Raw genomic sequence first — 21,148 nt, 5'->3', positions numbered from 1 at the left:
GCTTTTTCGCCAAAATCAGAGACGCGCTACTAACGAGCTGCATCAATTCGGCTACCAGTTTCATTGCTGGCTTTGTGATATTCTCCGTGCTTGGCTATATGGCCCACACATCTGGACAAAATATTGAAGATGTCGCCACCGAGGGTCCGGGTTTGGTATTCGTCGTTTATCCAGCAGCCATTGCCACAATGCCGGGCAGCACTTTTTGGGCTTTGATATTTTTCATGATGCTTCTAACCTTGGGTTTAGATAGTTCCGTAAGTGTAATATATTTTTATTGTTGTTGCATTGACTTAAATATTCATTTAAATATACATTTTCAATGCAGTTTGGCGGTTCTGAGGCCATTATAACGGCTTTAAGTGATGAATTTCCAAAGATCGGCAAGAATCGTGAGATCTTCGTTGCCATTCTCTTCTCGCTCTACTTCATTGTGGGCTTGGCCAGCTGCACTCACGGTGGTTTCTATTTCTTTCAATTACTGGATCGCTATGCCGCTGGTTACTCAATACTTGTAGCGGTGTTCTTCGAGTCAATCGCGGTGTCGTGGATTTACGGTACATTTTTTTACGAGCAAATATTTTAGTTTTGTCCTTTATATAATACTCAACTTAATTTCAGGCACAAATCGCTTTTGCGAAGATATACGCGACATGATCGGCTTTCCACCAGGCAAATACTGGCAAATTTGTTGGCGCTTTGTAGCGCCACTTTTCTTACTCTTCATTATAGTTTATGGGCTGATCGGTTATGAACCGTTAACATATGAAGACTACACATACCCAGTGTGGGCCAATACGTTGGGTTGGTGTATAGCGGGCTCCTCGGTGATGATGATACCGGCGGTGGCTATTATCATGATGCTCAAAACACCGGGCACCATCAAGCAGGTAAATTTATTTACCCAAACTTTAAAATTTATTTATGGCTAGTTATTTTTTAACTGTAATTATACCCTGTACAGGATATATTAAGTTTGACACGAAGTTTGCAACACCTAAAAGGAAACTTTGGAGACCATTTGTATATACAATATAATATAAATGATCAGCGTGGTGACCTGCGTAGTTTTAGCCATTTCTGTCAGAGCTGGAGTGTTTTCGTCCATTCGGAAGACATGACCTAGCCAGCGTAGCCGCTGTCTCTTAATTCACTGTCAATGTCCACGTATAACTCGTACAGCTCATCGTTCCATCGAATGCGATACTCGCCGTTGCGCAAAGACCATAAATCTACCGCAGAACCTTTCTCTCGAAAACTCGTAACATCGACTCATCAGATGTTGTCATCGCCCATGCCTCTGCTCCATATAGCAGGACGGGAATAATGAGTGTCTTATAGAGTTTGGTCCTTGTTCGTCCAGAGAGGACTTTACTTCTCAATTGCCTACTCAGTCCGAAGTAGCATCTGTTGGCGAGAGTTATTCTGGAGGTGATGAGTCTCGATCCTCTTTTCAAGAATTGGCGCATGATGAATATATCGTTAGTTGTTGATTTTCCAGGCCAAAAGCCTCGCGATAACGTCCAATCAGTTTGTTGGCGCTGGGTTTTAATCTTTCAAATATTACGCTCGATGAAACCTTATATTCGATGTTGAGGAGGCTTATACCACGGTAGTTGGTGCAGACTGTGGGGTCTCCCTTTTTGTGTATTGGGCAGAGGACACTTAAATGTCAATCATTGCTTTCGTTCGACCATATTCTAAAAAGAAGCTGTTGCACTTTGTCAGTTCTTCGCCGCCGTACTTGAATACTTAGCTCGGCCGTTAATCCATCAATGCCCCCGCCGCTTTGTTGTTCTTCAGACGGGTAATTGCCGCATCTTTTCGAGTATCAAAATCAAATTCTTACATGGAATCATATCTATTTGTGAAGTGTATTCAAGCTTCGGACAACCGAAGTCACAGTTTTTTTTACTCCTTTTTATGCTATAAAAATGCACTTGTGAAAGGTATTCTAACCGAAGTTAACGTTTTTTCTTGTTTTTATTAATTTATTTGCAGCGCTTAAAAATACTCACCACACCTTGGCGCGATCAGCAAGTCTCAGTTAACGGTGTGACGGCGGAGGCAACACAAGTGCGGCTCACCGACGCCAAAGAGGGTGCTGAGGTCTGAGATCAGCCATTTGCAAGATTCAAAGTGTATTATGTGTGATTCTGTTGCACCATTTTTGCAATAGTTAAGCGGAAAGTCTGCTATATTATTAAAGTTCTTGTGTTTTTTGCCAAAATTGTGTCCCGTACACATTTATACATATATACTATATATGTATGTATTTACCTGCGTATGTAATTTGATCACTAGTTAATGTTCACATGAAATTAGGGAATTAGTTTTTAAGTATTTGATAGTGTATAAAAGTAAATAAATGAATTGTTAGTAGTGTAATTAGAAAATAACCACAAATTTTGTACACTTATACAAATGCAAATTTCACAAACAACGTAATTTACTTAGGTTTCGCTGGCATACAGACTCGTATGAAAGCTGCACAGCAAGCAAAAAGCTGCAAACAATCATTGCAATACTTACAAGCCAAAATGCATACATATGTATTGGTGCATGTAGTGGCATATAGGCAGTGAGAGACCCCAACCAGAAAACTGTTTGTACTTATATATATAAATTAAGTACATATGTACAAGTGTGTACATAAATATAAGCATGCATGTGTAAATGCTTGAGTCTAAAGAAAATATGGAAATTATGTATGTAAGTGCATTTGTTGTTGCAGTTGTAGTTTATAACATTATAAAAACTCATTAATACAAACTTCTGTATATACATACGTACATGTATGTAGTAAAAATGTATGATTTTTAAGATGCTGTGTAGATAATATTAGAATTGAAAGGTTGGAACGTGCCGAGTTACAGGTGTTACAATAATAAATAATAAAAAAATTAAAATGGTTTACAATAACAAATATGTATGACTAAAGATAAGACAAAAAAGCTGTTTAATAGTAGCTAAAGTTAAAGCGCTTGTTATCAAATCTACCTATGTACAATCAACAAACTTCTTGGTTAGTTAAAAATTATAAAAAAAAATCATTTACGTTTGTATATTAAAATGCGATAGTTAAAGCTTTAAAACGTCCTCTGAGGCAACAAACTTAAAAGTTGTCCTTTCACAAAAAATAATGATAAATAAATAAATATTAAAATATTTTGTATATAAAGTGCAGAAAACAAGAGTTAAATTAAAATAATATATATAAGCATAAAAATATATCTGTATGTATATGTGGCAGCTTTAGGAGCTACTCATGAGAGAAGAAATGTTGGCTTCAAGAAGTAAAATGTGACAGCAACATGTTTACCACACAGCCATGTAAACATGTTGCAGAGCATTACTTGAAACATTTGCAGCACAGTAATGAAATTGAGAGTAAAACTTTTAAGGAAAAAAAATTACCTAATTTTTTTTTTATTAAAATTAAAAATTTCTTATGCAAAAAATTTACTTACAAATTTAATTAAAAAAATTTAAAATTTAATTTGAAAAATTTAAAATTTAATTTTATAATTTTAAAATTTAATTTAAAAAATTTAAAATTTAATTTAGAAAATTTAAAGTTTAACTTAAAAAATTTAAAACTAAATATTATTTAAAAAATTTAAAATTTTTTATGTAACAAATTTACTAATAAATTTTGTTAAAATTAAAATTGTATTTAACCGATATTGCGAGAAAAAAATTCCTTTTAAATATTATCAAGTATAAATTAATTTTTACTAAAAAATGGGTTTGGTTGATTTTAAAATCTAACAGATAATGTTAAAACCTTTTAGCAGCCATTAAAAGGTTTTAACAAACTAAAATAACACATTTTTGCTCAACAAAAATTTTGAAATTGATAATTTAATTACAATAGATTTATTATTTCAAATTTAATTATTAACTGCAACTAAATTAAAATATTGCAATAATATGTAATTAACTAATTAATTGATTAAATTATTATAGTTGTTGTTTTTTTATTTTTATAACTTCTAAAATTATTTTAAAAACAAATATTCACTTATTATCATTTTAGTTAAAACTTTTTCGCAGCCATGAAAAAGCTTTAACAAAGGAAATTTCAAAAATTATAAATCAAAAACACTATATATTAAATTGCGTAATGTTTTTTATTATTTATTATTTTTAAATAAATAAATTATCAGAATATTATATTTCTGGAGTGAATGTGAACATATTATTATTATTTATTTAATAAATTTTTATCTGTATACTAAATAAATATATATTTTGTAAAAAATTTAAAACGATTGCATCTTTATACTTGTATAAATGATTTTTTTATTTTTATTTATTTATTATTTATATTTTTTATTAATTTATTTTTTTTAAGTGGCGAATAAAGTCAAATATTTTTCGACAGCCATGAAGAATGTTTGACCGGCATTAGCCATGCTAAGAATTAAACTCACTTAAAGTTATTTTTTTTAAATACCCAAAATAATTTTAACACTTATTAAGCATATTAATGCAATTCCCATAGATTAAATTAAGGCTTAGGTGTGTAACACAACACGTTTAAAATATGCTTTTATACTAAATCAGGATTTAAATAATTTTAATAAATATTATGTTCAGCGACATTTGGGCTTTCAAAACAGCCATTTGAAAACCCAAAACAAGCTAGCAAAAATTTAACTATGATTTTTAAACACATTTAGTACTCTAATGCCCAATTTCAATATATAAATAGCAATAGTAATACTTTATGCTGAATTCAGAATAAATTTTGTTTCGGAATAAAAAAAATAAAATCTCGTTTTATTTATGAGAAACATAAAAATATTTATTTCATGCATATTTATAATGACGAATAAATATATTTGAGCTTGTTTAATCTATTTTTTAAACAATAACACAATAGCGGTAGACTCGAAGCAGTCAATGGCAAGCCTCTGCGGGTAACATATTTTCTCTAAGAAAACCATGTTTTTCATAACATCTAACAGCTGTTTGATGGCAGCTTAAAACTAGCTAAGCTGATTCTTTTAAGGATTTAATTATTTACAAACATAAAAAATTATATGAAACTACCAAACATTCTCTCAACTCATATTTAATGGATGTAGCAAAGTTTGGCACCAACGAACTGTGTGACTAACAGATAATTTATCTAAAGAACATCTTTCGCACAGGGTGTTGCAGAGAAAATTTTATTAAGCAGCTGAAAAATTCGGTCGGGGTTTCTTTATCTAGTTGTTGTAGATTTGATTATGATTATATAGAAGTAGAAAAATATATATACATATAGATAAGTTGCTGTATATTTCAATCCAAACGGCATTCTGTGTAATTTCAGTGACAAATTTTGCGTGAAAGATTATTACATTATATTTAAAAATTATGATGAGGACCAGAATATTAATGTAGTAAATACACGCACCACCAAAACGCGAACGTGAAACACTAAATAATGTCTTCGCTAAATACAGGATGCTTCAAATGAAAATTATTTATTTAGCTGAAGTCCATCCCAAAAGAGCAAAAGAGTGAATGAGTTTTTGATGAAAAGCGGATTTATTTTTATCTAGATGGTGAGGTTATATAAAATAAGTATATGTATGTTTCGAGGTCTGCAAAAATCGTTGGCATAAGTGTATTATATCTGGTGGGGATTACTTTGAAGGCGACAAATTAAATAATGATGAATAATTAAAAATTTTGCGTTTTATTTACAATTTCCCGATACCTTTTTTCACCCAATGTAAATGATCATCTGTTTCCGTTTCTGCCGTCTATCCGTGCAAGCTGTAACTTGAGTAAGAATTGAGATATATTGATGAAAGTTGATATGCTCGTTCCTTGGTAAAAACGGTATGAGTTTGTAGGTGGACGTAATCGGACTATTGGTTTGTAATCTATTTATAGTAATAACTACTGTAATAGAAAAGAAAATAGTAGGTATAATTGAATATGTATAACTATAATAGCTTTCATATTTCTAATAATCAATCATTTAAATAAATAAATAAATGAAAAACCCAGCTTGTGTATTTAACCAACAGTAAATGGAATGCACTACATAAGGATTTTATTATAAAATTTCGCTGATGGTGATTCTTCAATGTAATTATTGATATTTTCTATTAATTTAATACACATTTGCATTATTTCGAATAATTTATTTTGGGTTAAATATATAATTGTAACAGAAGTCAGCCATTTTACGCACACATTTACATTAGTTTAGCTGTGGCGTGTTATTTGCATACAAATCTGTATACAAATAATCAGCGAGGGAGTAAGAATATACTTGTAGTAAGTAGGTTAAAAGCTTTTTAATATGAGCGCGTTATTGTATTACATAATTACGAGTAAATAATGGCTACTCATATGAAATAAAGATAATTTGCTTACACTATATGCATTTGAACTAAAATCAACTTCAAAAGGTAACTGAGAAGCAGTAAATGGAAATTATACTCATACTTACCTTACAAAGAGTTTTTATCATGTTTTTATCTAGCTTACTTATTTCACATACTTTATATATATATTTTTGTATTGAGAAATGTACATACAATTTGATTGATAATCTACGCTAAGCATTGAATAAGAAATTCCAATTTAAATATACATTTATAAAACGAGATCCATTTCGAAGTTTCTTACCTTTTTTAAGAAGAAACTTCAAATTTAATGGAGAATGTTTCAGCTCTTTCAAATGTTGGCCGCGGTTACGTCTCAGATGGTCCATCCGTTGAGTTCAATTTACGATGAACTCCTTTAAGCATTTTGAATGGTAACTGGTGAATGACACGCGTGATGTTTTACTCCAAGTCAAAATCGAAGCAGAATTGTCCGCATAGACTTTAGACTTTACATATCTCCAAAGGAAAAGGCTAACGGTGTGATAGCACACGATCTTGGTGGCCAATCGATCGGCCCAAAACGTGAATCTGCTCACTGAAGTGTTCTCTTTATAAATCCATTGATTAATGCGATGTGAGGGAAGTGGCGCCGTCTCATTCAAACCAAATGTCGCCGAGATCACGAGCTTAAATTTCAGTCATAGTCGGTTAGCGCGATAACGGTCGCCATTGACTTACTAGGTACGTTCTCACCGGAATCATTTTTGAAGAAATATGGTCCGATGATTCCACTGGCCCACAAACCACACCAAACCGTTGTTTTTTCTAGCAGAAATGGCTGCTCTTGAATCTTTTGAGGGTGAAGCGCGCCAAACACATTAAGGTTTTACGATTTGTAAACGTTGTTCAGGCGTAAGTCTTTCCATGATCAAAACAATGCTGACTGAAAACACCATGACTGCTTGACACAACTCATGCGTGATCTGTCTAAAAATGCTGTTGAAAAAAGTACCTCTACTTGGATCACCCGTAGTTATCAAGATTTCTTGTATATAAAAAAGGAAAATAATCAAAATACAACGTTGAAACCCTCAACCATTAAAGAAAACAGATTGCGAATTTTGCTAATAGCAATGAGTTTTATGCGTTTTATTTGCAATTCTTCATTTCTCCCTTTCCCATTAGTTTTCATTGTGTTTTGCTGTTTTTCTGTTTTTCTGTTATTTTAAATTTAATTTTGCAATTTCTTACAGATAATGCCGTTATACATTTTTGCATGTTTTTGCCGCAAGAGCCTTTTTCCACAACATTACGCAATAACTGTATACACGTATGTGTCTATAAATATCTGTGTGTGTGTATACGCACATACTGTATATACAGCGATAAATGAACTGTAAATTATAAAGCAAACCAAATTCAGACAAACTTACAATAAAGTTCTTTAATCGCACATAAAAATGAGCAAATTTATTTTTTCTTTAAGTACATACATATGCACATTATTATGTTGTTGTATGTTGCTTTTGCCCAAAGCAAATAGTGTTTTTTTATTGCTTCACTACAAATGCAATTTATTTATTTTAAAGTTTATTTTCCATTTGATTAAATCTACAAATGCTTCATTTGTTTGTTTGTTGTTGTCTGCTTTTTGATAATCATTTTTATTGTTGTACTTAGCGCATGGAAAACTAACGGTATATATGAATGACGTGGTGTTTGTGATTTTGTTGTTGTTGTTGCTGTATTTGCTGTTGCTTTTGTATTATATTAAGCGGATGATTGAGTATATTGGCTAAATAATTAAGAATATTAATGGATTACCGTTCTCACTCATGTATGCAAATAATTTGATGGATCTGCTTTAAGTGTGTGGGTGTGTGTGTGTATGAGTGAGCTGCATAAATTACCATTAATATACTGCTATAGATAAGCGCTGTGTGAAGGTTATTGAGGTGCTTAAGAATAATGATTTTAAATCAGGGGCGTAATTCGACTGTTATTACTGGAATTTAAAATAGTCAGGTCTGCGTTCTTGTTGCAGGAGCAGTATTTTCATGTTAATTTCAGCATGTCTTCCAAAAAATATTTTGATGCTTTTTAATTATTCATGGATTCTTTCAAAATTTAAAATACTTGATTTTATAACTTTTTTGATTTAAAAAAAAAAAAACAAACCATAAGCAAAAAAACATAACGGATTTTTCTAAAACTTATTGTTGTTTACACTTCTTGTTTTTGTCGAATAATAGCAGTGAATCTTAACCAATACAATTAGTTGTAATATGAAAGGATCTTAACTTTTTAAACTTAAAATATTTTAATTCTGATTTTGAATTAAACTAAAATATTTTAATATTTATTTTTTAATTCTAAAACCTAATTAAAAGAAATATTTGGAATTAAAAAAAAAAACTGGAAAATTTTGACTTCTATTATTTTTGTCGAGTATTAATTGTTGAAGATAACTGAAAAATATTTCGATAATTTAAAATTGATAAACTTCGATTTTTCATTGTGACAAAAAAATACCCGAAAGTTGCAAGTAAAATGCAAAAAATTTAATTATTCATCAATATTTATTTTGCCGTCCTCAAAGTAATCCCCACCAGTTGTGATATATTTACGGCAATGATTTTTCCAGTCTTCGAAACACTTTTCACAGGCACTTTTTGGGATGACCGAATTTTGTTTTATCTCTTCGACTGACAGTAAACGCGATCCACGAAGCGGCAATTTCAGTTTAGAAAATAAGAAAAAATCACACGAAGTCAAAACTGGTGAATACGGTGGTTGATCGATAGTTTTCATTTCGTTTTTGGCTTTAAATTTGGTCCCAATGGTGGCTCGATGCGATGGTGCATTATCATCCTGTAAGATCCATGACTTGCTCTATCACAATTCTGGCCGTTTTCGACGGATGTTCCAAATTCATGATGCACCAACCATAAATATCGAAAAAAAACAATGAGCATGATTTTTGAGCGGCTGTTCAGCTCTCTTACCATCTCTCTAACACTTGCCTGACGAGTTTCAAGCACCATATCCTTCACTTTTTAAATATTTTCATTAGTTGAAGAGGTCGAAGGTCGTCCAGAGTGAGGCTTGTCAACTATCTCTCGTCTCGAACATCTTTGAAGGCCTAGTACTATTCGTAGGCTTGTGTTTTTGATAAAACTGAATAATCGTAAGCCTTTTCCAACATTCGGAATTATTTTTGCTTAGAAATACAAATTTTAAGACAAAAACTTTGTTCGATATTTTTATCCATTGTAAAAATCCTAACGCACTACTGAGGTGTACCGACTCAAGCAGCTGCTGGAAACAAACTGGTCGACAAATCGCGCTCCCATTTGGCATAGTAATTAAGGACAGTCCTACCAACTAGCAAAATACAAATTTTTCGAAATCTCATTTACCCGGGGAATTTTATTACGAGATCGGGTGCATTTTGTCACAATATATAATGTTTCGATTTTTTAAAAACTGATTTTTTTTAATTTTGTTAAATACGTTTAATAGCAGTAACTTAAAAAAATAAAAATAAACGAAAAATTATTAATCTTGACTTTTACTATTTTTTTCGAATACTAATAGTTAAAAATAGCCTAAAGAAATATTTGGATTTTTTAAAAACTGGAAATTTTTCAATTTGTTTTTCAAATAATAACGGTGAAGCTTAACCAAAAAATATATTTTTAAATATGAAAAGGAAATCTTCGCTTTTTTAAATTTTTGTCGAATAAAAAGTAAATATAACCGAAAACATGTTTGGAATTAAAAAAAAAAAAAACCGAAAAATCTTGACTTTTATTGTTTTTGCCGAATATTATTAGTTAAAAATAACTTTAAAAAATATTAGAATTCGTAAAATCTGACATTGTTTTTCAAATAATAACAGTGCACCTTAACCAAAAAATATATTTTTTTAAATTTGAAAAAGAAATCTTCCATTTTTTAATTTTTTTTTCGAATAAAAGAAAAACATAAAAATATATTTTAGTGTGTAACTCGAAAAATATTGCCTTTTTATTGTTTTTGCCGAGTATTAATATTTAAAAATAACTTTAAAAAATATTTTAATTCGTAAAATCTGAAAAACCTTGAATTTTACTATTTTGCCTTTTTATAATAATAAAAGATAATGTAAAAAAATTTCCCGCTTATTATTATTCAAATTATTTATTGCAAACGTAATAAACGTCGTTATTTATTTTTTTTCATTTTCCGGTTTATTTATTTTTTTTTGTTAAATTTTAGCTTCGGAAATAAACAAAAAAATAATCAAATGTAATTATTTTTTTTTATTCCTTGTAATTTAGTTACTTGCGGTTTTTAATTAAGAAAATTTTAGTTTTCTATTATTTCAAAATTTTTAACTATGTACTTTAAAAAATATTTTTTTATTCATGGGGTGATTAAATTATATTAAAAAAATATCTCAAAATATTACTTATTTTTTATATATACTTCTATGTATATTTTATTAATTTGCGTATACAATTTCGGCCCAATTATACATACATACATATGCAGGAGTATATTATATAAGTTATATATATAATTTTTGTTTTAATATAATATATGTATATATGTATATCTATGTGTATGCATAATTTTGTATATTGCATATGACGGTATTATTTACTGGTGTGTATAGATAGCATTTATGATTAGCTGTGTAACTATGTATGTAGTTGTATGTACGCATGAAAATATTTTCTTTTTATTTACTCTTTTTCGCCATTGCATTGAGTCTGCTATTATGTAAGTTTGTAATTAATAAGTTTTTCCTTTTTTGTTTTTGTATTTGTATTTAAATTTTGTTTTTCGTTTCTATGCGATTGATATGGTTAAGTTGATGAGTTGTGTTCTGACATTTACTTGAGCTGTCAATTCTGAGTTGTTGACGTTTCGGTGACATTTGCACTTGCGCGTGTATATCGGTATTCGATTTGTTTGCATTTTGCTTTTAAAAACTATTCATATACTTGTATGTATGAGTGACATTTTAAAGTAATCGGTTTTAATATTTGATTTCACTTTGTTATATCGGTTGTATTTATACATGTATGTGTGTGTGTCATAGTATATATGTATATACATATATATGGTTTGTTAATTTTAAGTTTTACTTTTTATTTGGAAAGCCTGTCAAATTCTATATAATATAGTACATAAATACATTTAAATTTTAATACTTTTATTTTTTGTTTTTGTTTGTGTTTTTGGTAGAGAAGGTGGCTAGGTTGAGATTTCTGTTGCATAGAGGAGTATATATATTTGCTGCACACATACTCGAATATTTTGCTACATTTTGTATTATATAACCAATTGTTTGTCTGCACTTAATGCATTTTCGTATGTAATATTGTATACAGTTATGTATTTTTATAAGTGTAAGTTTTTTGGTTAAAAGTTTTTTAATTTATATTTTATTTTGCTTTGCTTGGAGAAGACACAATTTTAAATTGACATATTGTGACTGAGTGTGCAAAAATATCGAAGCTTTTAACGTTCAATTGTAGGTTTCTGTGAACTAAAACTCAATCTGCAGGGAACTTGTTGTAAGATGGTGCATTTCTTTTAAAATAAATTTTTTTATTACTTAAATTTTTTTTCCCCCAAAACAGTTACTCACTTGTTCTCATGTGATAGGCGAGAAGCGCTTTTAATTTTATGTTTCATTTTATGAGGTTAAATCGTAATAAAAATAAGATTTTTATGCAACTCACCCTTGAAGATCGAAATTTTTACGGGGTATACTGTTCTAGTGAACCCCATAAAATAGCAGTTAAAACACTGAAAATTATCTTAAGGGATCGTTTAATTGAATACTTATAAGTTTTGTGAGATTTAAATAAACCCGTGGTACTCCGGCGGAAAATGCTGCTCCAATTATAGTTCTAAAACAAAATCTTGCATTTTCTGTATATTTTTGTGTTTTGAGATATATGCTGATCAAATTTAAGTTTAATCAATAGATAATTAAGAGAGTTATGTTAAGAAAAGTAGTTTTGAGAAAAAACTCATCTAAACTTTAATTTTTGTTCCGAGTGAGCAGCAAGACTTGGCCTCGATCGGGATCGAAGTAATATTTAATATCGTTAGGCAAATCTATATAATCTATATAAAAATATATTTTTTGAAAATTTTATAGTAATGTAACAAACATTAATTTTCCATCTAGTTTTGTTTATTAAATATTTTAACTAAAGATTAAAATACAATGGTGAAAAATAAAATTTCAATATAAGAAACATTTTGAAGCACCCTTTCTAACGAAGGAACCTAAAGGTCCCAAATAGACTATAAAAAACTGGAAAATATTTAAAAACTACTCCTACCTAATGGTACATTTGTGAAAGGTGGTCAGTCCAATATGGAGAAACTGGAGACATAGATGACAACCCAGGGTGTCACCTGACATTTAAAAGAGAGAACAACATTTTTGTTTTCCTTTTTTTGAAGAAACCACTGCTCAATCTAAAAGAAGCTAAACAAATACAAATTTTGTTTAAGAAAGAATAGGATATATTACTGTGGGCAAAAAGAGTAAGACTTTTTAATTTAAATTTCGCGCCGAAATCCTTTAGTGGAAATACGTTTTTTCTAGGTTGGTATGACCTTCAGTGACATCTGTGCTAAATGTCACATCAAAGGTGTTCAGTAGTGTTAAGTATACGCTTGTTTCAGAAGTACATAAATGCATTCGGCGATTTTTACGATGAGTGAAATTATTCAACAAAGAAGTTCCATTAAAATTTGTGTGCGGAATCCAATTCCAGCACCGAAATGTTCAGAATGTTAGAAAACGCCTTCGATGTTGTTTTCGTGAGCAAGTGTTATTGATTATTAAAAATTAATCAAAAAGGGTCGAGAACGTATTGTCGACGAACCACGTCCAGGGCCATCAACATCAATTGATGATCAACATGTCAATAAAATAAAGGATTTGGTGCTTGAGAAGCAACGATTAACAGTCAGAGATCTTATCGGCATCGCTCAAATATCATGAATATATGGATCAGTGAAAACCATTTGGAAAAGTGAATGCAAGATTGGATCTAAAATCACTCAATTTTTTCGAAGAAACAGCGAAACGTTAATGTTTTTTTTCGACAACCAGAATGTCATGAAACGCATTATTACTGGCGATCAGTCTTGGATCTGTGCTTACGACTCGAAAACAGACGATCAATCAGCTGAATGGCAAAGGTGTGCCGATTCGAAAAAACCACGTCCAAGCAGATGTAAAATCAAGGTAATGTTCACAGTTTTCTTCGATTATCGAGGTGTGATGCAGTCTGAACTCTTTCCGATTGGCCAAACAGTCAATAAGGAATACAATTTGAGTCTTATGTGTCATTTGCGGGTAACTATTCGTAAAAAGAGGCCTAAATTACGGGCTGACAACTTTTGATTTTTGCACCACGATCACCTTTGCAATCACCGTATTCGCCTGATTGAGCTCCGTGTGATTTCTGGCTATTCTGCAAACTGGCATAAGTGTATTAGGGCCAAGTAGTAGTCCCCTACTTTAAGATTTTGAACAATTTTAAAATTATGAACAAAGTCTTACTCTTTTTTGCTCGTAGTAGTATCTGGCTAATACAAATGTATCAGTACTGCAATCAAACTTTACTTTCAAAAACACATATTGAAAACAGGTTGCATTAGATGCAGGAAAACATCAACCGATCGGAGTAATGTACATGGGTTCCTTGAAAAGGCAAACATTTACTCAACGGAGTGTTACGCACCCACAAAAGGTGCATGTTTGTGGATGCTTCACATCACAGAAAACCCGAACGCCGTAAGAATTAAAAGTGCAAGGAGAAAATGATTCGAAATGACGCAGACTCTGTACTTAATGGAAACAAGAAAACCATAATGTCACTTTAGATTAGTCATCACAGTCTCCAAATGTCAATTTTTTGGACTTTAATGAAAGCCAAAATAACAAGAAACTTACTTGGCGGTCCATTTCTGTGGAATATGTAGAAAATTTATTTGCATATTGCCATCATCGGATAATGCGAGATTGGAACAAGTATTGAATAATCGTCAGTAGACAAAACATTTTTCACAATAAACGCTACCTACGTATATTTTAGAAAATGAAAATGTTATTTTTTTTACGCACTAAATGTGTTGCAGATATATGTTTAATGAACCGTTTTAGGAAGATTTAAATTTCGCATTATGAGCTTTTCATTTTTAAAAGCTTTTATTATTCACTTTCCAAGGAAATGTTAACACATTTATACAAATAAATTTTAATTTTTAGTCTAAAAATTTTGATTGTATCTTTGTCAGGACATTAAGTCGATTTTTACACATTTTAAGTAAGGAGAATTTTAAAAACTTGAATTTTACTTAAAACTTTTGTCGTTTTTCGCCTGCTAAAATAGGACTTTTATCAGATTAAAAAACTAGTATTTTATTGGATGGCATAAAGGTAACCTTCAGCTAGAATATGGTGTCAGGCAAATGTTTATTTATTTTTAATTTTAATTTTCACGGTTAGATAAAGTTATGCAATTTTGTATATACTAAATACAATTGTTACGAAAAAATTTAGAGTGAAAAATTATAAATAAAATGGCACACAATTTTTTTTATAAACAACGTCCAATAAATTCCATAAAATTTATTAATAACGATTAACTTTTATCTGCAAAAAAAAATTTAATTAATAATAACTTTTGGAGCGCGCCAAGTGATAATTTAGTATTTTTATCATACGTGTTTCGAAGGTACTCAATAGGGAAGTAACTGTTCGGGGAATAGAGAACATTTCAATGCTTAAATTTAACATGCAGTATATTTTTTAAAACAATATTTGACTTCAATTTACTACTGTGAATCCACTTTTTTCAGATTCATTGATTAATTTATGTATATAAAATTCAATAATTTTCACTCTGCACCTTATAGCTATATTTAATGGGTCTCAAAGAGCTGAAAGTAGGCAAATGGTAGAATAATTATATCATTTCTATATAAAATTTCAGTTTTATGTTAAATTTTTCTTTAAAATAACAGAGCTTTAGAAGCATTGAACCATTAATATGTACATATGTATATATAATTATGTATTTTCATAGGATTAAACATTTGTTTGGTGCATAAGTTTTTCTTGTGCTAAACAAAATTAGAAAATAAATTTTCCTGCGTCCGTAGAGCTGACATTATTTAACCATATTAATTACATACCTTAATTATAACAAGCTAATAGTAATGATTAACAATGACTAATAATGGGAAAAAGTTAGCGGTAACCGCTTAACTTACGCGCTTGCACCAACATTTGCTTGCCGATCAGCAGATCTCTATGAATAGAACAATCTATGTGTGTTCTGTTAATGCATTTAGGTCTACAAGTACATATCGCATTTAAGACTTTAATGCCTTCAGACGTTTATATTCAATATGATTTATATTGTATTATATAATTTTAGCACACACGTATTTGCCATGCTTTTCAATATATTCATACTAAGTATCGTAATTGTTTTAAATATCTATAAGTGTTATATGCCAAAGTATAAGTATAAATTTTAAGCTAATTTTCTTTAATATCAGTTATAAATATTTCTCTTTCTTCATGTTTTTTGTTTTAATATTTTTTGTTTTTTTTTAGTTAGTTTGTAATTTTTTAAGTACCTACTTGCCGCTGGAATTGTTCAATACATAATAAATTTCCTTCTGCCACATTTGTAGCGCATTTTCGCTCAAAGTATGCGTGGCGCCACGAATTTCATCCGCGTTGTTTGTTTAGATGTTTTCAGTGCACCGATTTTAGGTTTGCTGTATAGAACTTAGAAACGCCGGATCAACTGAGGCGACTTTGGCGGTCAAAAAGGCATGCATACAAAAGAGTAAACTTTGCAGCACTTGACATTCCAGTTCCTGTTTTAATGAAAATATATAAGAAATAGAGGAAATTTGTGAAGTAACTTATTTATTTGATAATATTTGAATATTTATAATAATATTTAAAGAAAAGACAGAAGATAAATGGAATAATAATATTCGTAAACCTATAATCATAAGGATTAATATCAATTAAAGGTAAGGAAAAGCTAAAATCGCATATATTAATACATTAAATTTTGATATATGGAATTTCTTTGAATGGGTTTCATTGCTGAACAAAATTTTGGTTCGTCTTTCGATGATGAAATGTCAAACTATACTTAAGGGGTTAGCAGAGTAATCTGGCCTGTTTTTTGACATTTTTTTATAGAAATTTTTATTCTACAGTAGAACTTTTTTCACATATCATGAGGTATATCGTAGAGTGTATAAACAACTTTTTTCGGAATTTTTTGATGACGTCTGTTGGAGAAATGGCTAGGTGAATGAGATGCGTTTTTTCACTGGCGGACACGATTTCTCATGTTTGGATCATCAGAAACACAAAAACCCAATTTATTCTTAAAAAGTGCGTGAATGGTTATCGTCCCTACTATAATCATGAAAAAATGTTGATAAATAAAAAAGTAATTAACGTTTTTTTTTTTTAATTTTTCTCCATGTTTTTTTACATAAATTTTATCATAACATTGTCAATAAATTATAAAAAATTATAAATCTAGTAAGGACGATAGCCAGACGTTTTGTAAACATTAAAAAAAAAATTAAGCAAATCGGTTGAGTAGTTCGACCGGAATCATGTCCGCCAGTTTAAAAAAGTGTGTTTTGAGAAAAACGCGTTTACAGTTTGAGGTAGTGCCAGTTGTGCATTCCGAGCGCTCCGAACGTCGAGCGGTATTATTATTTTTGGGCCTTTTTCGAAACCTTCCAATGATAAAGTGGATTTCCACATTTAATAGGCTGCGATAGCACGCTTAGGTAATAAGTTGTTCATGGGAAAGTTTGACTGGCAGAAAAAAACATATTTTAATAATGATCCATTCTTCTACAACCTAATTTTTTTAACCGTTTCTGTCCACAACAGTTTTGAAAACTAATTTTGAACAGATAAACCATTTTATTGGAAGGTAACTAAATGAATACATCTATGTTGACCAAGCTGAGTATAATCTGAATTATTTCACTAGAGTTCGGCTGTGCGTATACGCAACAAATAAGTTATCGGCCGTTTGCTCAAAAGCATTATTATTTTTGTAATTTGTGAGAGAATAGAACGATTAACGGTTAAAAATACTATTTGATTTTTAAAGTCTTTGAATTAGAAAGGATGGTTGGTTTTTTATAACGTAGCAAAATCTATATATTATAGTTAGGAAATTCGAAAATTCTTATTACGAAAATGTATCTAGATATCAAATTTTTAATAATAATCCAACGATTACCCTCTTCATACCCAACTAAGGTTGAATACACCGAGTTATGAAAGGAAAGAGACTTTTTCAGCGTCGAAAATAGTCTTTTTATTTATGAAAAGTCCAATGTCCAGGAATGAAAATTAGAGACTTGACAAATGTGGCGGATATGTTCGTTTAGTTGAAATTTTGTTCTAAATTTTCTTAACAGTAAGTGTCTAAACTGCGCCGATTAGAGAGTCGGGGTATTAAATATAATTTCAAACAAGAGAAATGAACTGCAAACTGTTCAATTCAAGATTTTCACTAAGAATATTAAGTACAGCATTTCACTTTAACGTGAGTGTAGATAGACTTAAAAGTTTTTAACGACTAGTATATGGAGGTAGGCTTATCCTAGAATCTCATCGGAAGTGCCTTAAGGTGAAAAAATGGGCTTTGAACATAATTTAAAATGTCAGAATGGATTTGGTAATTAGAATAACTAAAATACAGGGTCAACCAAATTTGTAAAAAGAGGCTACTAAAATTCTACGGATCTCGTAATTCCTTAGTCCAGCGTTCAACAAAACTAAGAGCAATTTCTGTTTTTAAACTTTTATTAATAAAAAGATCAAAATTAAAAGGGTCGATTTAGGAAGGTTTTTTTTGCTTGTGCTGTATTATAAAAGGTTAAAATATAAACTCGCAAATCAACCGCATGAGACCAGAAAAGTTCTAAGATTATAACACTTTGTCGAATTAGGAGGGTTTTCTTTGCTATCGGCCATCGGTGATAATTGTTTGCCGCGAGAGAGTGCTTTTGATAGTTAAAAATTATTTAAAGAGGGTCGAGAACGCGTTGACGATGAACCATATCCAGGACGGCCAGGTGGTATCGTTGGAATATCGGAAGGATAGTGAAAACCATTTTGAAAGATCATTTGGGCCTAAGAAAAGTGAAAGCTTGATTGGTCATGTATGTGAAATAATGCTTTCCGATTACCAGGATGTCATAAAAAGTATTTTTAGTGCCAATGAGTCTTGGATATGGTGGCAAAGGTGAGCCGAAGCCGAAAAAAGCCATGCCACAGGTTAAAAATCAAGGCAATGTTGACAGTTTTCTTCGATTATGGAGTTGAGGTGCATTCTGGATTCCTTCCGACTAGCTAAACTGTCAACAAAGAATATTATTTGAGTGTAATGCGTGGTTTGCGCGAAGCTATTCTTAAAAAAAAACTGAAGTTTGTACCGTCGCATACTGCATTGATTCTTCGAGACTCTTTCGCGAAATTTTCAACCAATATCGTCCCGAAACCAACATAGTCGCCGAATGCAGCTTAGTGTGACTTCTGGCTATTCAGCAAATTCAAACGATAGTTCCGTTTTTACTCAATTGAACGTTAATCGCTACGCCCATTGAAGGCTATTCCAGAAATTGACTTTAACAACTTTTTCAGGATTTGAAAAAACGTTGCCACAAGTGTATTGGCGCCAAGAGAGATTACTTTGATTTAATAATTTTAAAATTATAAACAAAGTCTTACTATTTTTTGCACACAGAAGTATATATGCATAAGTTCCACAATATATACCGGATTCTAGAGGCTTTAAAACGGCCTCCAAAAGCTTATAGACTTTAGTGGAATCACTTTATGAAAGAGACTTCGTTTTAGCTGCTGAGGGTGGTGGAATCAGTTTTTTTGGCTATCGCTCCATAAAATTTAGGTAATAATAACCACCTGTCTAATCATCAATATTTTTTTTTCAGGAGAGAATTCCTATAACTTTTAATTACTTGGTGTACAGTATCATGTGATTTAGTTTATATAACTTACTAAAAATATATATATTTATAACATATATTTTATATACCTAACTATAAATCAATGAAACTCTGCTGCAGAAACTTATTTCGAATGAGTTAAATGAAAACTAGAAACAAACAAAATAGCTTAAAAATCGAACTACAACTTTTCCCCAACATATTTAAACTTTTGTTTTTTTTACTCCATTAACCACCATATTTCCATGCACAATATGTACACTCCTATAATGAAAGCAATCAATATATGGGTCACCAACTTTCAACAACTACAAATGTACCGCATCATTGTACAACAATGGGTTTCAGCACAAACAATTCAACATCGCTCCAACATCACCCCTCAATCTCAAATATATGTGTACGAATGTTTATACTTTTAGCCTACTTCATCACATAAACCAAATATAGTACATACTAAATCATAATGATCATAAAAACAAACAACAGCATAGCATACTTCTTTTCTGCCTAGGAGTCACTTCTCAAGAAAGTTTTTCAAAAAAAAAAAAACTTTGATATAAAACTACGCTAAAAGCAACTCTATGAAAATTGTATACAGAACGGCTACAGACTGATGGTGGGGTCGCAAGGGAATTAAAACAGTGAAAAAATTTTAAATGAGCAGCTACAAATGAACCACTCTCCTCCAATCACGTAGTGTAACTGTAGAGAACGCAATGCAAAAGGAGCAATAAACAACTACGAACTAATGCCGTTATTTCTATTCAAGAAGAAATAGTAGGCACTTCAAGAAAAACAGCGCGTAAAAACTGAAGAAATAGTATTGAAATAAAAAGCTGGAGTTATGGCAACAAAACTATAGCTGCACTACCACTTCGGCGATATTGGTACTTGTTACTTATACGCCATGTCATACCTACGCTACGCTTTCAAATGCACGAAACAAAGGCAGAAGTAGACGGTACGAGTATTTGAAGGCATAGCAGAAGCAGGAAAATTGTGAAATGGTACTTCGATGCGGCTGTCACGCGGCTTTCGCGACAGTCGCCTGCTTCCCGCCACCGGTCCGCGACATTCCTGCACTTTCGCCATTGCTGAACTCATTACCATCAATCACAAGCGATATAGTGAGACAAAGTGGGAGCGGATGGTGGCAAGTTGAGGAAATATGCCGCATATACCGAACTAAGCTGTTGGCTGCGCTTGGATTAGCAGTTCGTGTTGCTTGCACGTACACATACTTACATACACACACGCATTTTGTACTTACTTTTGTTTCAATTGCGCGCGTTTCATGATCCTGAAAATGTAGTTTTAATTTTGATTTGCCGTCATCGCTGGAACCGCGCAGTTGTGAAAATTTATATTGCCAAACGATGGCCGAGTCGGCACCTTCCGCCAGCGAGAAACCCGACTGCCAGTCCAAAGTTAGACCGCCACTCTTGCCATGATGTGAGACGGCGAAAGTTTTGCGCTGCGGCAGAAGTGTGTATAAAGCAGAAGAAAGGCATAATTAAATAATGCAAAGTTATGAATGAGGTGTGAAAAGTAGAAAAAAATTGCAATAAAGAAAATTGTAGAGTGTTGTGATAATATTATATATAATTCTTTTGTTATAAATATATATATTTGCATTACTTTATGCATTAATTTTAGTTTATATTATATAAATATAAAATAGTTTATTTAAGAAGTTTGAAATTCGATTATATACGTAATATAAACACTCTCACACACACAGTTGCATTTAG

At 31.2% G+C, this 21,148-nt stretch overlaps 2 protein-coding genes across 6 annotated transcripts in view; one reads left to right on the top strand and one right to left on the bottom strand.

Moving 5' to 3' along the window:
- Nucleotides 1-2,933, top strand: part of LOC126757504 (sodium-dependent dopamine transporter) — a 145,492-nt gene extending 142,559 nt beyond the window's left edge. For all 3 annotated transcript variants that reach the window (XM_050471472.1, XM_050471471.1, XM_050471470.1), the window contains exons 7-10: nucleotides 20-257; nucleotides 329-557; nucleotides 622-890; nucleotides 2,002-2,933. In XM_050471472.1, the coding sequence (XP_050327429.1) occupies nucleotides 20-257; nucleotides 329-557; nucleotides 622-890; nucleotides 2,002-2,115 (850 nt within the window). In that variant the 3' untranslated portion in view covers nucleotides 2,116-2,933. The remainder of the gene's footprint in view (nucleotides 1-19; nucleotides 258-328; nucleotides 558-621; nucleotides 891-2,001) is intronic.
- Nucleotides 2,934-7,452: 4,519 nt separating this feature from the next.
- LOC126757507 (gamma-1-syntrophin) overlaps nucleotides 7,453-21,148 on the bottom strand; it is a 150,227-nt gene continuing 136,531 nt past the window's right edge. For all 3 annotated transcript variants that reach the window (XM_050471478.1, XM_050471476.1, XM_050471477.1), the window contains 2 exons: nucleotides 20,668-20,871; nucleotides 7,453-16,250 (listed from right to left, as the gene is read on the bottom strand). In XM_050471478.1, coding sequence (XP_050327435.1) covers nucleotides 16,140-16,250; nucleotides 20,668-20,871 — 315 coding nt within the window. In that variant the 3' untranslated portion in view covers nucleotides 7,453-16,139. The remainder of the gene's footprint in view (nucleotides 16,251-20,667; nucleotides 20,872-21,148) is intronic.

The sequence above is a fragment of the Bactrocera neohumeralis genome, chromosome 4, assembly GCF_024586455.1.
Source record: "Bactrocera neohumeralis isolate Rockhampton chromosome 4, APGP_CSIRO_Bneo_wtdbg2-racon-allhic-juicebox.fasta_v2, whole genome shotgun sequence".
Lineage (NCBI taxonomy): Eukaryota > Metazoa > Arthropoda > Insecta > Diptera > Tephritidae > Bactrocera > Bactrocera neohumeralis.
Note: the sequence above shows the minus strand (reverse complement) of the source record. Positions and strands in the feature narration are given on the sequence as shown.